We start from the raw sequence: 16,263 nt of genomic DNA, 5'->3' as shown, positions 1-16,263 counted from the left end.
CAATTATTTCTTGCTAAAACCTCATATTATAATATTCTTTGCAACACCTAATATTATTTCCTAAATAACTGAAGTCATTCTGCAGCCAATACAGCTGACTTGTTTAGACCACATTACCATGATGAGAGGGGTCCAGAATAATAAATTATTTCTTGCTAAAACCTCATATTATAATATTCTTTGCAACACCTAATATTATTTCCTTAAAAACTGAAGTAATTCTGCAGCCAATACAGCTGACTTGTTTAGACCACATTACCATGATGAGAGGGGTCCAGAATAATTGTTTGTTTTTTTGTTGTACGAACACCTTGACCCTGGAAGGAAAAGTGAAATAGTGTCATGGTGTAAGAGATGCCACTTTTAAAGGCAATTGGTAGTCACATTTCTCTCCCCAGATCAATAACTTGGAATAGACAAGCTGTGAGGGGCCGGGCAGTCACCCCATATTTTGGGACGTATGCGACTGGAGTTTAGGGGTGAAGATGGACAGACACCGTGCAGGAGATGATGCTTTCTTTAGAAAAATATATTGATTTATTTTGCTGGCGTGGAATTCCTCTAATGACCCCCAAACATATATAGAAAAACAAACAAACATAAACTCGTACTTCAACAGTACTCAAAAACTAGCCAACTCCCTGACTAGCCAAACAGTATCCAAAACAGTATTTACAGTATTTACTTGATCTCTCATCAGGCAAGCACTCCTTCTCTTCCACCCCTTCCAAAGGAATAAGGCACCCTTAAATAATGCTGCCCATTGGGCTTAATAGGACCAATCCGCCCCAATCGGACCAAACCATTTCAGTGGGGTAACCCTCCCCACATTAGTCCTATAATATACATTACATTAACAAATACATAAACCCACCCCCAAGTTCACCAATGTTCACATAACCATACATTTACCATATTTACATTTATTACACATACCACACATACTATTAACAAACATACATAACAAACGTCACATCAGACACCCCTCATGCCAATTCCCTTCTCCCTCCCCGTGGGACATGGAGAAATACTGCTCCTTAGCAGCGCGCGCTTACGCAAACAAGCAGCAGTATGGGAGTGCTGGGTGGGAGTGTGAGTATGTATGTATGAATAAATTAACCAGGGTTGTATGCTGAAACAGAGAGTAAATATGACATGACATAGTGGGTACCGCACTATGACATGGATGTGATGATAATAAAACAGGTGAATGGTGACAATGGTGAATGATATGTTTTCTGTCATGCCGCGGGAAAACCGTGTTGCAGCCATGTAATGGAGTCAAGAATGCACTACCGCCAACTCTCACTAAATGTCTGTAGCCGCATGGCAAGGGTGGCCAGTGACATTGCCGCTAAACTCCACTCTAAAACTACCTGTGCTGTCATGCTATCTGGATGGAACACATTGAACTATGGATGTACTTATGGGGGATTTTCCCGAGCACTTGACTGTTATTTAACTTATTTTCACAATACATACTGTCATCTTCCTACAGACTAGGAAAAGTAAGTAGGTAGGTACCAACGTAAACAAAAGCAAATGAAGAAACAAATACAAACAGACTTAGGAAGCAGAAGATCAAGAAAACTCACCACCACCAGCAGATCTTTCTTGACTCCATCGCCAACAAATGAACCATACACCATCGCCCTCACCTCAATGGTATATTTCCCCGGCTCACCAATGGGTACGATCACAAAGGGCACAGCGTGGGTTGACATCCCGAACACATCTACTATGGTTCGGGACTTGCCAGCTTTGTTGGCTGCACTGCACACGTCTTTTGTACCGTACAATTCCACTCGTACCTGTAAGCAGAAGAGGATGATTGTATTTTTTGTATTGTTTGAGCTTTTTAGTAAATGGGCTGTTCCCTGTTTGTTTGTTTGTTTGTTGGTTGGCCCACCAGTCACATGCCACTGCAGATAATGTGTCTCTGTTGAGTGGTAAATGTGTTTTCCTTTTCATTTTTGTATCACTCTTCTGGCTTTTTGGAATTAATAAATTACCATTTGAACACTCCTACTTCCTGTCTGTCTGTTTTTGTTGCCTCCACAGCTGGTTGTCCCAACAACATTGCAACGGTCTGGAATCCTATCTATTCTACTCTGTTCTCAACTACATTTCTACAAATAAATGCCACTAAAAAAGACACACCAAAATGTGTGTACTTCAGAAAGAAAGAATGGCCTACCTTTAAGGGTGCATCATTGTTGTTATGAATGATGGCCTTGATCTCTATCTGCTCATGCCGTACAGCAGAATAGGGTAACTTCAGATCGATGAAAAATGTCTTTTCAACCTCCAAACCCAAGGTTTCTGCCACACAAATACCTATACGACCAAAAATATCACGCTCAATGATTTGTGATAAATTACACAAACAGTGTTTGGTGGTAAGAATTTACAAATGATGATGCCCACCTTTGGTGTGTGAAACACTGACGGCAGTGATTATCCAGCTGGTTATGGAGTCTGGGAAGGCAGTATGTTCTCTGAGTATGCTGTACATATAGTGAAAATATAGATTTTCCAACTTATTTTTGTTTCAGTTTATTTTAGACATTATGTCTAAAATGATGGCATTATGTCACTTTTGGTGTTAAGTTAGGCCTGCACCAATCTAAAATTTCTAATAATTTGTATTTTGTTTAGGATTTTTTACATATTTTAATCTGCCTGAAACAGAACAAATGACAAGCACAGACTAACAAATCCCAGAAATGAGAGAATGGGAAGGACCAAGTAATTTATAGTTCTGATAACAGAAGTCAATGTTTTTATACGCTTGGTAGGATAGAATACTAGAATACTACAACACTCTCCGAAGAGACACATGCAGAGAGCCAAGACATCAAAGAATCAAATCAATTAAAGAAATAGTCCTGGCCCATTAGGAGAAGGATAATAATGAACAGCCACCCCATTCTGGGCAAACATATGGAGGAAGAACAACTTGATGAGATAGTGTCAGTGCAAGGAGATTACTAAACTCCTTGGTTCTTCACACATAATTAACTGGCCTCGACCAGAAAAACATCCCTTGGAACAAAATGAAACACATGAAGATGACCCCTGAAAATAAAGAAAGACCATAGCTTTAGCATACCAATCATTTTCAGCACAATTGGGAAGGTCCCGCAGAACCCATAACCAGCTCTCTGGGAATTTTGAACGGGAGGTCATATACTCATCCCAATATTCATCCATATCCGCATCTTCATCAATGTCACCTAATAACAAGGTACACACACACACGTGATCAGACACACACATGTGGACAGACATCACACGCACATGCACACACACACACAATCCAACAACATACATCTTTTTTCCTAGTACAGTAGGCCTATGGTGTTGTAGTAAGAACACGTCTAGTATGGCCTCTGTAACAATCAACGCCAGTACTTAACATATTTTTCAAGTTTTGTTATAAAATGACTCCCTCTTAAATGCAATACACTGAAATAGTGTTAAATGAAGGACGGTCAGTTGAAGACAGCTTTGTTGACAGAGTTGCTAAGTATCAGTGAGGGACCGAGGCGGCCACCTATATTGTGGGTAACCAGATGTGTTAAAATATAGCCTTGGACCCTGTTCACACCTGGCATTGAAAAGCGTCTTGGGTGTTCCGATTGTAAGTGGACAGATCCAAGTACATGTGTGAATGTACCCAAAATGCACTCAGGACGCATTGAGATCCGATCACTCAGACCACATTAGGAGGTGGGATATATATGACCACATTCAGCACAGCACAGCAGCAGTGTGCATGCAAATGTGTCCTGGGCTACACTGAAGCGGAAGTACGTATTCAATCGCGAGTGATATAAAATGTAGAATTGTATTACCTGAAAAAAATTTGAAGTCAGTGATCAGAAGACCACCCTAAGGCACTGACATCCTGTAGAAAACATCACAGACTCATGCCCCCCAGGTAGTAACTCTAATAACACTGTTTATGAAAATGAATCTGAATCTGTCAATGTTTTCTACAGAGCAATATATGACACCACTACCTCAGAACAGGCTGCTTCATATAATATTATGGCATGCGCCTATAATCCTATTCCAGTTTTAATCTCTACCCAACGCACAGTTAAAAACAAAGGCCATAGATACAATAGAAACAATAGAAGCCCAGCAAATATTCTATCTATACCCCGGCATATTCCTCCTTCCTGTGAGCCACTATATCCAGAAAATATTTCAATGGCAATACTAAATATTAGGTCACTATCAGGGAAAACATTTCTCATTAACGATCTTATATGTGAACGTAAATTAGACTGTATGTTTTTAACAGAAACCTGGCTAAACAAAAATGGGTCTGCAGCTCTTATTGAAGCATCCCCCCCCAATTATAGCTTTTTTCAGTCCATTAGAACAGGTAGAAAAGGGGGCGGGACAGCCACCATAACCACGGATGCCCTGTGCTGCAGGAGCATCTCCTTCGATGATTTTGCCTCATTTGAATATCATGCCATAGTTCTAAAGTGCCAGCCTCCTGTTCTGACAGTAACTGTGTATAGGCCACCCAAGCAATGTCCCACTTTTCTAACAGACTTTTCAGAACTACTCTCCATTATACACACAAACTACGATAAGATTATTATCACTGGTGATTTTAACATACATGTTGATAATGGGAACGACTCAAAGGCCCGGGATTTTATGAATCTCTTGAATTCCATGGACTTTACACAACACATCACTGAACCCACTCACAACCGTGGCCACACCCTTGATCTAGTTATTACAAAGGGTCTTACAACTGTTATATCGTCTATCTGTGACCTTGCTCTTTCTGACCACTTTTGTATTTTCTTTACAGCACTGGTACCTAAAGTTAGAAATAGTGCTGAATGTTTTATTAAGAAACGCTATCTTAACTCTGCAGCAGCTGAGAATTTCAAAGTAATGATGAACATAACTAGTGCAAAAAACCCAGATACGGGGCCATCATGTGTTAATGATCTAGTAACTACTCTAAATACAAAATTAAGGACAGCACTTGACTCTGTAGCACCATTGAAACAAAAAAAGGTTTTAGCCAAACAAAAAGCTCCATGGAGAAATGAGGAAATTATTAAACTTAAGAGATCCTGCAGAAGGTCTGAGCGTACATGGAGAAAGACCAAGCTACAGGTCCACCTTGATATCTTTAAGGATAAACTTTCAGTCTTTAATAAAGCAATAAGAAATGCTAGGAAGGATCATTTCTCTAATTTGATATCTACAAATTCTAACAATTCCAGGGTCCTCTTTTCAACAATAGACAGCCTTATAAATCCTGCACCTAAAGTAGATGATAGTCTCTTTTCCACCTCCAAATGTGAGGAATTTGCAGCATTCTTCAGAGATAAGATAACGAACATTAGGAAAAATATTGCTCAAGAAATTCCAAATGTCTTGTTTTCTGATCCCCTTCCACCATGCTGTAACAGTATGAGCTTTTTTGCACTGGCTGATATAGAAATGCTGAGCAAAATAGTGTCACAACTGAAGCCGTCTACATGCCCTCTTGATCCCCTTCCCACCAAATTTTTTAAGACCATCTTTGACTCTGTGTCTAAGGACATTCTAGCCATTATAAACTGTTCCCTGCTTACAGGTATTTTCCCATCAGAACTTAAAACTGCCCTGGTGAGACCCCTCCTGAAGAAAAGCAATTTAGACTCTTCAGTTCTAAACAATTTTAGACCCATCTCTAACCTTCCCTTTCTAAGCAAAATCCTGGAAAAAATTGTCTTTAAACAGTTAAATAATTTCCTAGATGCTAACTGTGCATTTGACACCTTCCAATCTGGTTTTCGCTCCAATCATAGCACAGAAACGGCATTAGTCAAGGTTGTAAATGATCTCAGGATTAATGCTGACTCCAAAAAACTATCTGTCTTGGCCCTTCTGGATCTGAGCGCAGCCTTTGATACTGTTGATCACAATATCCTTATTGATAGACTTGAAAATTGGGTTGGCCTCACTGGTCCGGTCCTAAACTGGTTTAGGACCTATCTAACTGGCCGGGAATACTTTGTCGCCCTCGGAGACCACAGCTCAAAAAACATTTGTATGACCTGTGGGGTCCCTCAAGGATCCATTTTAGGGCCCTTACTTTTCAGTCTATACATGCTACCCCTTGGTAGTGTAATTAGGAGGCACAACATCGACTATCATAGCTATGCAGATGACACCCAGCTCTATATTTCTGTAACACCCAACAACTACAGCTCTATTGATTGTTTGGTAAATTGCATTTCTGATATAAATGTATGGATGTCACAAAACTTTCTCCAGCTAAACCAAGATAAAACAGAGGTATTAGTCATTGGTGAAAAAAACGAGAGAGAGAAACTAACTGCACACTTAAAAACACTAGCACTTAACACCAAGCACCAAGCCAGAAACCTAGGCGTCATACTTGACTCAGATCTCAATTTTGAAACCCATATCAAAAATATAATTAAAACATCTTTTTATCACTTAAGAAACATTGCTAAGGTGCAACCGTTTCTCGCTCAGGCTGACACCGAAAGACTGATGCACGCGTTTATCACGAGCAGGCTAGACTACTGTAACTCGCTTTTGTCTGGTCTACCAAAAAAAGCCATTAGTCAACTACAAACAATACAGAATGCAGCAGCGCGAGTCCTCACTAAAACAAGACGGAGAGCGCACATCACACCAGTATTAAAATCACTGCACTGGCTACCTGTTAGTTTTAGAATAGATTTCAAGGTTCTCCTACTAGTCTATAAATCACTCCATAGTCATGCACCTGAATATATAACAGACATGCTCTCAAGGTACACACCCAGTAGATCCCTGAGGTCCTCCGGCACTGAACTTCTAACAGTTCCAAAAGCCAGGACAAAGAGACATGGGGAAGCAGCTTTTAGTTTCTATGCCCCCAACCTTTGGAACACTCTGCCAGAATACCTAAGAATGGCCGAAACGGTTGAAACCTTTAAACATGCACTTAAGACATACCTCTTTGATCTCGCTTATCACTCACTGTAAAATGTATTTAACATTTATGGAACATTTATTTATTTACTTATTTCTGTCTCTTTTCAAGTATTTGTACCCCCCCCCCCCCAGCAGCTGTCTCTTAGTTTGACGATAACTGTGCTGAGCAGTCCTTTATGGTGCCAGTGCGGTTAGTACGTAATTTCCTGTTCATTTATCTCTGGCAAAATGTGTCTTTTTATAAGTGTTTTGTAACTTGTAAAATGTATTTATTTAACATTAATGTAACATTTATTTATTTATTTACTTATCTGTGTCTCTTTACAAGTGTTTGTAACCCCCCCCCCCCCAGCAGCTTAGTTTGACGATGACCGTGCTGAGTAGTCCTTTACGGTGCCAGTGCGGTTAGTACGTTTATTTTATTTTATTCATTTATCTCTTGAAAATCTGTGTGTTTTAAACAAGTGTAACCCCCCCCCCCCCCCCTTTTTCTTTCCTACTGTGAGGCGCATTGTGTTACTTCCTTGTATGAAATGCGCCGTACAAATAAAGTTTGATTTGATTTGATTTGATCAGGGAATTTCAAGGCATGAAGATAAGGAAAAAAGAGAAGGAGGGCATGAAGGAAGAGGAGAGGTGTGTAAAGATTGATACTGTAGATTGTAAGATAGAGATGCAGAGAACAGGAGAGAAATGAATTAATGAAATATATATAGAACAAGTGTCTTTTACAAGACCTTTGCAACAAAGTTTGAACAAAGTTTTTGCGTTAATCGGTTCAAGCTGTATTCATTCCAGAAAAAGGTACCAAGACAAGTGGTCATTCAAGACACATGTGTAGACGTGTTCTAATGCCAGGTGTGAGCTGATGTACTTAGAGCTGTCCACTTGTGATCGGATCACCATATAGACACGTTAATGCAAGGGGTGAACAGCCTGATATTGGATGTACTTATACTTGTAATTATATTTGAAGAAAAAAAAATAGATAGATTTTTTTGCATCATCATCAATTTCAGCAGTGAGTGCCTAAATGGGAAGCGAAAATAAGGTAAGTGAAGACAAATTTGAGCATAAAAATATTTTAATTGACGGAATAAATATGAGAAATGTAATCTGAAAGGGTGGCTTACTGCGTGCCAGTTGGAGGTACACCTCTCTCTCTTCCTCCTTGTAGGCAGTCGTTACATGGCAGCAGTGGAGGAAAGCCTTGGTGCAGTTTTGGCCGTCCAAGATGAACTCAGCCCGACGGTCGCAGGAGTAGCCCAGTATGTTTTCCTTCATCCCGTCAACGCAACACTGCCTATCCACGCCAGTATAGTTTTTGGCTGAGGCATACATAAAGATGAATGGGTGGATGAATGAATAGATGAATGAATGGATGGATAGGTCAGGTCAGGTCAGGTCAGGTCAGGTCAGGCACAGAGAAAGTGTTTGGTAGGTAGAGAAAACACTTATAAAGGCATATTTACTAAGATTAATTGTGCACGAATTTGTGACAAGGGGCATCTATGGTGGTGGCATACTTAGTGATATTAACCAACACAGTTCATCAACTCAATTGCAATCATATTCATTTGAATAAGGTAGACGCCATTTAAAGTACTCTTTTGCGTAGGAGTTCATTCTTTTTTTAAATGAACTGGCACTAAAGCCATTGACAAACTATGGAGAATGCAGCAGAGAAAAAAAAGTTAAGCATGGGTAACAATTTTGTTGATGTGGATATTGCTGTTTCATTTTCTATTCATTAAATACATTTAAATGACATCTCTTTACCTCAGACATCATAGATGTTTCAAGAACATACTGTAACTCTCTGTAGCAATTGATTTTACTCTTCTCCAATACCTACAATACCTTTAGCTATAGCTGTGCCAGAAACATGATCTGGTTTTTATAGGCTTTAAATTCCAACATGGCGTGATCTACCATCAGGTTTGTTGGTTGACCCACCCTCTCAAGCCAGACTTTGCGCTTTTAGTAAGACACTCCTATAAATGCATTTGCAATAGGTCAAAATTGGAAAATATTAGTCACCTCCCATTTTGTGTTAGGCACAAGGGCTCAACTTGCGACACTTTTTAACACAAAATTGGGTGAAGGATAGTAAATCTGCCCCATAATGTTGTTAGATTTAGGCGTTTTCATCACTTAACATCATATAATTACATCTCAACAAACCCCCGCAAATTAGTTTGCATAGCACCAGACTAGTGCCATCGAGGTGGCTCCTGGCCTTTTGTGTGTCTTGGAGCTAGAGACATTAGTTGGCTTTTGTCTACAACCACCACAAGATGGTGGAGGCCACAAGGTATTAGCATCTATATGGCCATACCTGGCTACAGCCCCAGTCAAGCTAGACTTTCCCCTTTGACCTCCAGACACACCCATTCACTCCCCTACACACATATGTTAATTCTACAATATACAGTAAAATGTCTGTACTCTCTGTAATGTATCAAAAAGAAGAAGCAATAAGACCAACCCATGAGCAGGAGACGTGCCTAGTGCATGCTCGTGCTGCGCCGAGCTGACCGTGGCTAGTGGCTGAATAAAACACATTCTTTCGCTAAGCCGTCTTCTACAAGTCTGTTATTCCTGCTAACAAGCTAACTTGAATCAAGTGTGGGCATCCGACGAATTCGACGGAGAACAGCGCAATCTTTCAATGTCCAGCAATTGGATACAACTGTAATGGGTAAACACTTAGGTTAGACACTTTTTAAAATTTACTTCTGCACGATGAACGAAAATATCTTACCAAGTGTGGTTTGGACCTCCCTTACAGTGACTGATCGGCGTCTTCTGTTTGACGGAGAGGGACAGCTGGAGACTATAGAAACACTGTATTGGACTTAATGTTGATATTTTCAATCACTTGACTATGTATTCCAGAGGAGATATTCTTTTCCACACTGTATACACATTCAGTTACATGTGCTTTGAGTGTTTTGAGCCATAATCAACTGCTGGCTGTCTACGTCAAGACAAGATAGAGATACCTGTCCTGACTGACGTTCCGCCTGCGGTGTTGGTCTCAAAAACCAGTCCAGCATCAGAGAAAACCCCCATACTGTCTTGACCACTGCCAGGGGTACATCCAGTATCAAACTTCTCAACCGTGTCCCAGATCTATTGGGAATGTACACATGCAATTATACACATGCAATTTTACACACGCACATGCAATTTTACACACACATCCTACACTGCATGACTGTGATAATGGGAGGTCTCTGACCTTGCTCTGGGTGAGTCTGTGCTTGTTGTTGAGGACGTAGACTCCCTTATCCACAGCCACCAGACCGACTTTTGTCCCAGGATCACCAGTGATTTTTAGTTTGAGAGTGCCCTTGGGCTCGAGTTTTGTACCTTCATCCCTTTCTATAGTCAACTGTGAGCAAACAAAAATATGTGAAGCGTGAGAATGACTGGACTGCAATGCAAAGTCCTAATTGGAGAGATCTTACTGGCTAGATGACTAATCCACATTTTTGGGTAATCTGTGGTAGTTGTCAATGACACAAAGACATTTTACTCACATATATACTGTATATGTTTCAGTTTAAAACATTACCTTCCCCATGCAGGTGTCCTTCACGTCCACCCAGACTGAGTCAGACACCACCTCAGACGAGCTCACATGGTAGTACGCCACGATACGGAAGGAGGGAACCATATCCTTGGTCACCCGTAAGGGCAAGGCCTCGAAAGCTTTCCCCTGTCTTTTGGACCGTTTTGCTTCAACAATTTGTCCTTTGCTTAGGATCTGATGGGAAAACAAATGTTGAAAAGACTAGTAACTCACAACACTGACATTTAGAGACAAACAGTCACAAGCTGCTATTAAATGTCAATGAGGTTTGCAAATTTACAGCAATAACAGAGCGGAAACCATTGATAAAGTGAAATTGGACGTTGTGGATATCAGTTAAGCTGGACAGCATGAGGAATACTAATGGTGACTGCTGGATGGTTGGATGGTTGGAGAGAAGGAAGTTCTGCTGAAGGGGGACAGGTTTTACTGCTAGTGAACTGATGGAGATTAAACAGCTGGCTGTAAATTGGAAGAAGACTTACACTCTGAAGTGGGCGAATATGAAAACAACAATAGAAATGTGATGATTCAAGGCAGAGGACTATTGGGCGCCAAGTGTGACAACCTTATTTCACATACAGAACGCATTCTGTGCTATGACAGGCATTAATTTATTCTGAAACCATGTGACACCGTAATGCCTTTCATCCGCGAAAAGCACAACACGTTAGCATTGTGGCCACAAAATATTGAACAGAGCACATTCTTTTGTGCACAGACAACAAAACAGATACGTGTACTAAATTGACTCATGTTTTTCATTTTGTGGACAAAAGGCTGAATGCACTTTGTAACTTTGTAACTTTGTAAGAAATGAATGCCTTTCGCAGCACAGAATGTGTTCTGTACAGTATACAGCCAGTCTTGGTGGCCAATACAGACCCAGATGTAGCGTTAAAAATAATTGCGTTAGCAGTACAAGTCCAAGTGCCCAAGAGGGCCCGCGTTCCGAGTCCAACTTGCTGTCATTTCCTAGTCCCACTCCCTGTCTCTGTCTCTCTACACTCTTAAGAAAGACGACCCCCCCCCCCCCCAAAAAAAAAGCACAGTGCAGATAAGTAAGGAACACACACACACACATACACACACACACACACACACACACACACACACACAAACACACACACACACACACACACACACAAACACACACACAATTCCTTCTAGTATCACTTGCACTGCCTTCAAAAGCATTAACAACAAATCTGCAGTCCAGCACATTACCAACCAATAACTTGTGAGTGTTTCTCAACACACCATATATGTGAGGTCTAGCTCTTGTGGTAAAGATTGGGGGAAGTTCAAGTCGGCCCTGAAGTCATCTCCCATGCTCAGTTGTGTTGCAGGGACGTCAATGTGCAGATAATTCTTGGACCCAGTCTTGGATTTATACGGATTAACTGTTGTTTCCTGTGATGCCTGCCTTGCATCTGTGAGGCCAGTGCATTTGGTTTTTGCCTGAAAATTCAATAATTTAGAGCAATTCATCAAAAGAGTATAGAGCCGGAAGATCCACTTGGTTTATTTACAAATAATATTCTCTGTTAATACAAGATCTTGAAGTCTTAAAAATAAGTAAACTCTCTCGTTGAGTAAATCAATAATATTTACTAAAACTGGTGGGATAATTTGTAGCCTGTGTAAACAGAAGATAAGATTCCACTGTTGTTCCATGCAGTTATGGCATAAGGTTTACCTCGATTTTTAGTGACTTTTCTGCAGTTGGTGTGTTTAGAAGAAATTTCGCTATGCCGTTATCTTTAGTTATCATTATCTGTTCCACTGCAGGCTCTTTTATTGTGCAAACTACTTGGATTGCTGGAGCAGGGGTGCCATCAGGTTTGGTTACTAAGACCTGTGAAGACAAAAGCAGTCACAGATGAATTCTGCCTCTTCTAACCCTTCGGTCGCTGTTAAAAGTGCTTAGCATGTCACACCTCAGCGAAACTAGGGAACACAGAGGATGGACTTACCGTTACATCAAAGGGCATCCCTGGCTTGAAGTATTTAGGGGTTCTCTTGAAGTGAATGGTGTATGGAGACGTGACAATCTGTATGCCTCTTTTCTCTGCCTCCACCATCTCACCCCCTTCATCACAGTGAACATCACACCAAAATGGTCAAATGTATACAGACCCAGACAGACGCACACACACACACACACACACACACACACACACAGGGGGGTGTCAGAAATAGGGGTGTGAAAAGGGTCGTGCCCCCCCCCCCCCCCCCTCCCAATATTGGCAGATCCAACTCTCAAAACAAATAAATCCGATTGAGTGTGAAAGTGGGGACGGAGCTATGCTTTAAATGTACACAGTTCCGCACTGGGCTCGAATAACACATACCCTCGGACACCTGAGGTTGGGGTGCTAATAATTAGCTAATCTGTTGCTAGCACGTCTCTTGTAATACCGGGGAATGAGGTTTTTCACTGCAGAGTTCTATATCCACTAGCCACTAATTTACAGATATCCCACCTGTTTTTAGCATGTTTTAACATTTTAGTTTTAACACACTACACATTCCCTGTGGGTTAACTTATGAAATTTGGAGCATTTGTCAGGCTATGCTCATCATAATACTGACAGGTAGGATCATGTAAAATCTAATTTATGTCCCCAGCACTTTTCAAACCAAAACTTTGAAACCCCAAACTAGTTCAAACACTTCCAATATGAATGTATCTTCTGTGATACGATAGCAGACAAAAACAGCACAACTGAAGTTTTCTTTTTAAACCTATGGTTCCATTTTGATTGCATTAAATTGGAATAGTTTTTTGTTTCAATCACGATCGTGTTGCAAACTTGCAATCGCAGCCTACAGTATATCAGATTGGTAGGATTTGGATGTCATATTTTGTTATCGTAATAGCAGTCACCCTGTATAACAATTCTCCTTTGTGCTGACAGAGAGGGCTCCCCCTCTGAGTGACAGAGTACAATGCACATTCAATTATTATAGCATTATAGCAAAGTCTTCATCTGAGTGACAGAGTACAATGCATATTCAATTTGCATAGCATTTTTGCAAAAATTCAAATTCTATTTTTCATCTAGTATAGTAGTTCCGTGTGAAAGGAAATTTTCTAAAATTTCCATAAACCCCAGACCTTTGTACAATAGTGCGTGTATATATATATTATATATTTGTATTATATAGTGTGCATTAGGGATGGGCATAATTAATCGACGATCGATTAATTGATCATTAAGAATTTCCTCGATGACATTATTTTTTCATCGATAAAACGAATGCATGTTCTGTTGCGTAGTGTGCGTGTAACTTAGTTATTTTAGGGCTGTCAAAGTTAACGCGTTATTCTATGAGATTATTGTGGCCGAGATTAATGCAATACAATATTTTAACGCAGTTAACGCAACTTTGTTTACTTCCGGTGTGCGTTGACCCATGGCAGGAAACCGCCGCGTGTCTGCAGTCAGTTAGATAGGAGAGACCGAGACGATAGTTAAAGATGAAGAGAGCTGAGGGATTGTTGGGCGGAAAGTTTCTGTTTAAGAGGCAAAATGATGGAACTAAAGTTGTATGTAGCATTTGTCAAGCTGAATGTAGCTATCACAGAAGCAGCTCGTCTTTAAGTTATCACCTTAATGCAAAGTACCCGACAGAAAGCAGTCCCAGGTTAGATGGTCGCCAACCCACACTCCACGACTTCTCTAGGGAAATAACTAGACCAGTCCGTGAAAAGGTTACCAACGCTTGGTTGCCGGTGACTGTCGGCCCATCAACATAGTTGAAGACGGTGGGCTGACTGAGGTGATTCGAATTGCTTCAGGGGACAATTCTTACGATTTACCGTCGAGGGGCACCATTGTGTCTCGCATACATTCCTTGTATGACGGCGAGAGAGCACGAAAAAAATACAATTAAACAACAGTGTCTAAAATACACGATGTCTGAAGTGATTACTCATTAATTTATAAGATTTAGGGCCTCATTTACTAACAGGATTGCGCCCATTTCAGGCGTAAAATAGCGGGTAAAGACATAAAACCGTATTTCCAAAGGAGGCGCACCTGAGTAAAAGCGCAGATTACCGCTCCTGGGAAGTGGGTGTGGGGAAGTGGGTGTTCATCGCAAAGAGATGGGAGGAGATGCGTAAAGTGCGCCTAATTATGTATTAGTAACGAAACAAGAGGTGTTTTAGCATGACATATCAGCTGCTAAATGAAAACTATGTGCCTGCGAGAAATTTGAAAAATACGAACATCAGAAATGTTATTTTTTTTTTTATGTTTATATTTGATATATCATTGAATAGGCATACAAACAAATAGAATTACAAACTGTCCCACCAGCTAGCTGTTCGGGAAAAGTTCGGCCACGTCTTACCCAGAATCGCCGCTTATTGTATGGTTTAAACGGTATTTTCACTCATAGTTCAAGCACACCGAGTACAGTGCACACCTTCTGCGTAGGAGTAACGCGTATCTATTCAGGAAAAGTACTTGTACTCGAAGTACACTAATTAAACTACCGGTAAGTAAATTGTAGAGACAGAGCAGCATGATCATTTCACCTTCCATGTTTATTTTGACGTTATAGCCTTTCAAGCGCAAGCTACCCCCAGTGCCATGGCAACCTATTCCTACCAGACTATTTAACGGGATGCTATGTAGCAGTTAACCTGGATATTAACTATCTAACCATCTTAACAGTTTGCAGTTGCCTGTGTGTGATTAACTCATGTTAATATGTGTGAATATGAACTCGTGAACATAAACTCATTAATATGAAGCTGCACAGGCACCCTGAGGGGTAACCATGATAACCCAGAAACTCAATGTTCGCTGAAAAGTTTAATTTCCCCAAATCAGCTCACCAATAAAATGAATTCAAAGTGATCACAACTTTTAATGTGGACGGAAGGGCTAAATGGAGAAATATTTATGAGTTTCCGGGTTAGTTTGCTGTAACCTCGTGAACCAAAAGCTCTAATTCTAATTTTAACTCATCATCCATGGTGGCAGGAACACGCAGGCTCTTTCTTCCCTGTTTTAGCAGAGCGCTAAATAAGACTAATGGGCGGGGTTAGGCGCTGATTACTACAAGGTTCTAAATACCACGGAAAAATACCGTGCGGTATATGCGGTTTGGCAAAAGCGCAGATTAAGCTGCGGTCGCAATGTTAGTAAATGAGGCCCTTAGTCTTTAGAAGAAAAACAAACTTTTAATCGCGATGAATCTAGATTAATACATTTCAAAATGTGAGATTAATTAGTTAGAGGAAAACGAGGGTCAGTTGTGTTTATGAGCACCGGCTTCTAGCTGTCGGCTCCGCTGCTTAAGAGTACAGCAGCGCATATTTTCAAGTGTAACCATTGAACGGATCCCGTTTAACTGCCACAAGAGTTGTCCATCTTGTAAGTTTAACTGCCACAAGAGTTGTTCATCTTGTAATAAAGATCTCAATGAGGAAACACGCCGTTTTTTTTTAAATTTTCACTGCATTTTAATATAGCCTATAAATAGTGAATTTTAATATAAAAATATTAATGATTAATAGAAAATCGATCGTTAATTCTCCCGGCGATCGATTAAGACAATTTAATCGAATGCCCATCCCTAGTGTGCATTTCTCTTACCTTTCTGATTGTGTGTTTTTTGTGTTTACTATTTATAATTTATGCATGTCTTTGCAATTGTGTTAATTAATACTG

General features: G+C 40.4%; 1 protein-coding gene across 2 annotated transcripts in view; it reads right to left on the bottom strand.

Moving 5' to 3' along the window:
- LOC105891261 (complement C3-like) overlaps positions 1–16,263 on the bottom strand; it is a 73,058-nt gene that overhangs the window by 27,686 nt on the left and 29,109 nt on the right. For both annotated transcript variants that reach the window (XM_031562539.2, XM_031562538.2), the window contains exons 10-22: positions 12,550–12,665; positions 12,273–12,431; positions 11,834–12,034; positions 10,556–10,747; positions 10,220–10,372; positions 9,981–10,110; positions 9,740–9,811; positions 8,109–8,303; positions 3,113–3,236; positions 2,428–2,507; positions 2,198–2,337; positions 1,596–1,811; positions 260–317 (exon numbers count right to left, since the gene is read on the bottom strand). In XM_031562539.2, the coding sequence (XP_031418399.1) occupies positions 260–317; positions 1,596–1,811; positions 2,198–2,337; positions 2,428–2,507; positions 3,113–3,236; positions 8,109–8,303; positions 9,740–9,811; positions 9,981–10,110; positions 10,220–10,372; positions 10,556–10,747; positions 11,834–12,034; positions 12,273–12,431; positions 12,550–12,665 (1,836 nt within the window). The remainder of the gene's footprint in view (positions 1–259; positions 318–1,595; positions 1,812–2,197; positions 2,338–2,427; positions 2,508–3,112; positions 3,237–8,108; positions 8,304–9,739; positions 9,812–9,980; positions 10,111–10,219; positions 10,373–10,555; positions 10,748–11,833; positions 12,035–12,272; positions 12,432–12,549; positions 12,666–16,263) is intronic.

The sequence above is a fragment of the Clupea harengus genome, chromosome 24, assembly GCF_900700415.2.
Source record: "Clupea harengus chromosome 24, Ch_v2.0.2, whole genome shotgun sequence".
NCBI lineage: Eukaryota > Metazoa > Chordata > Actinopteri > Clupeiformes > Clupeidae > Clupea > Clupea harengus.
Note: the sequence above shows the minus strand (reverse complement) of the source record. Positions and strands in the feature narration are given on the sequence as shown.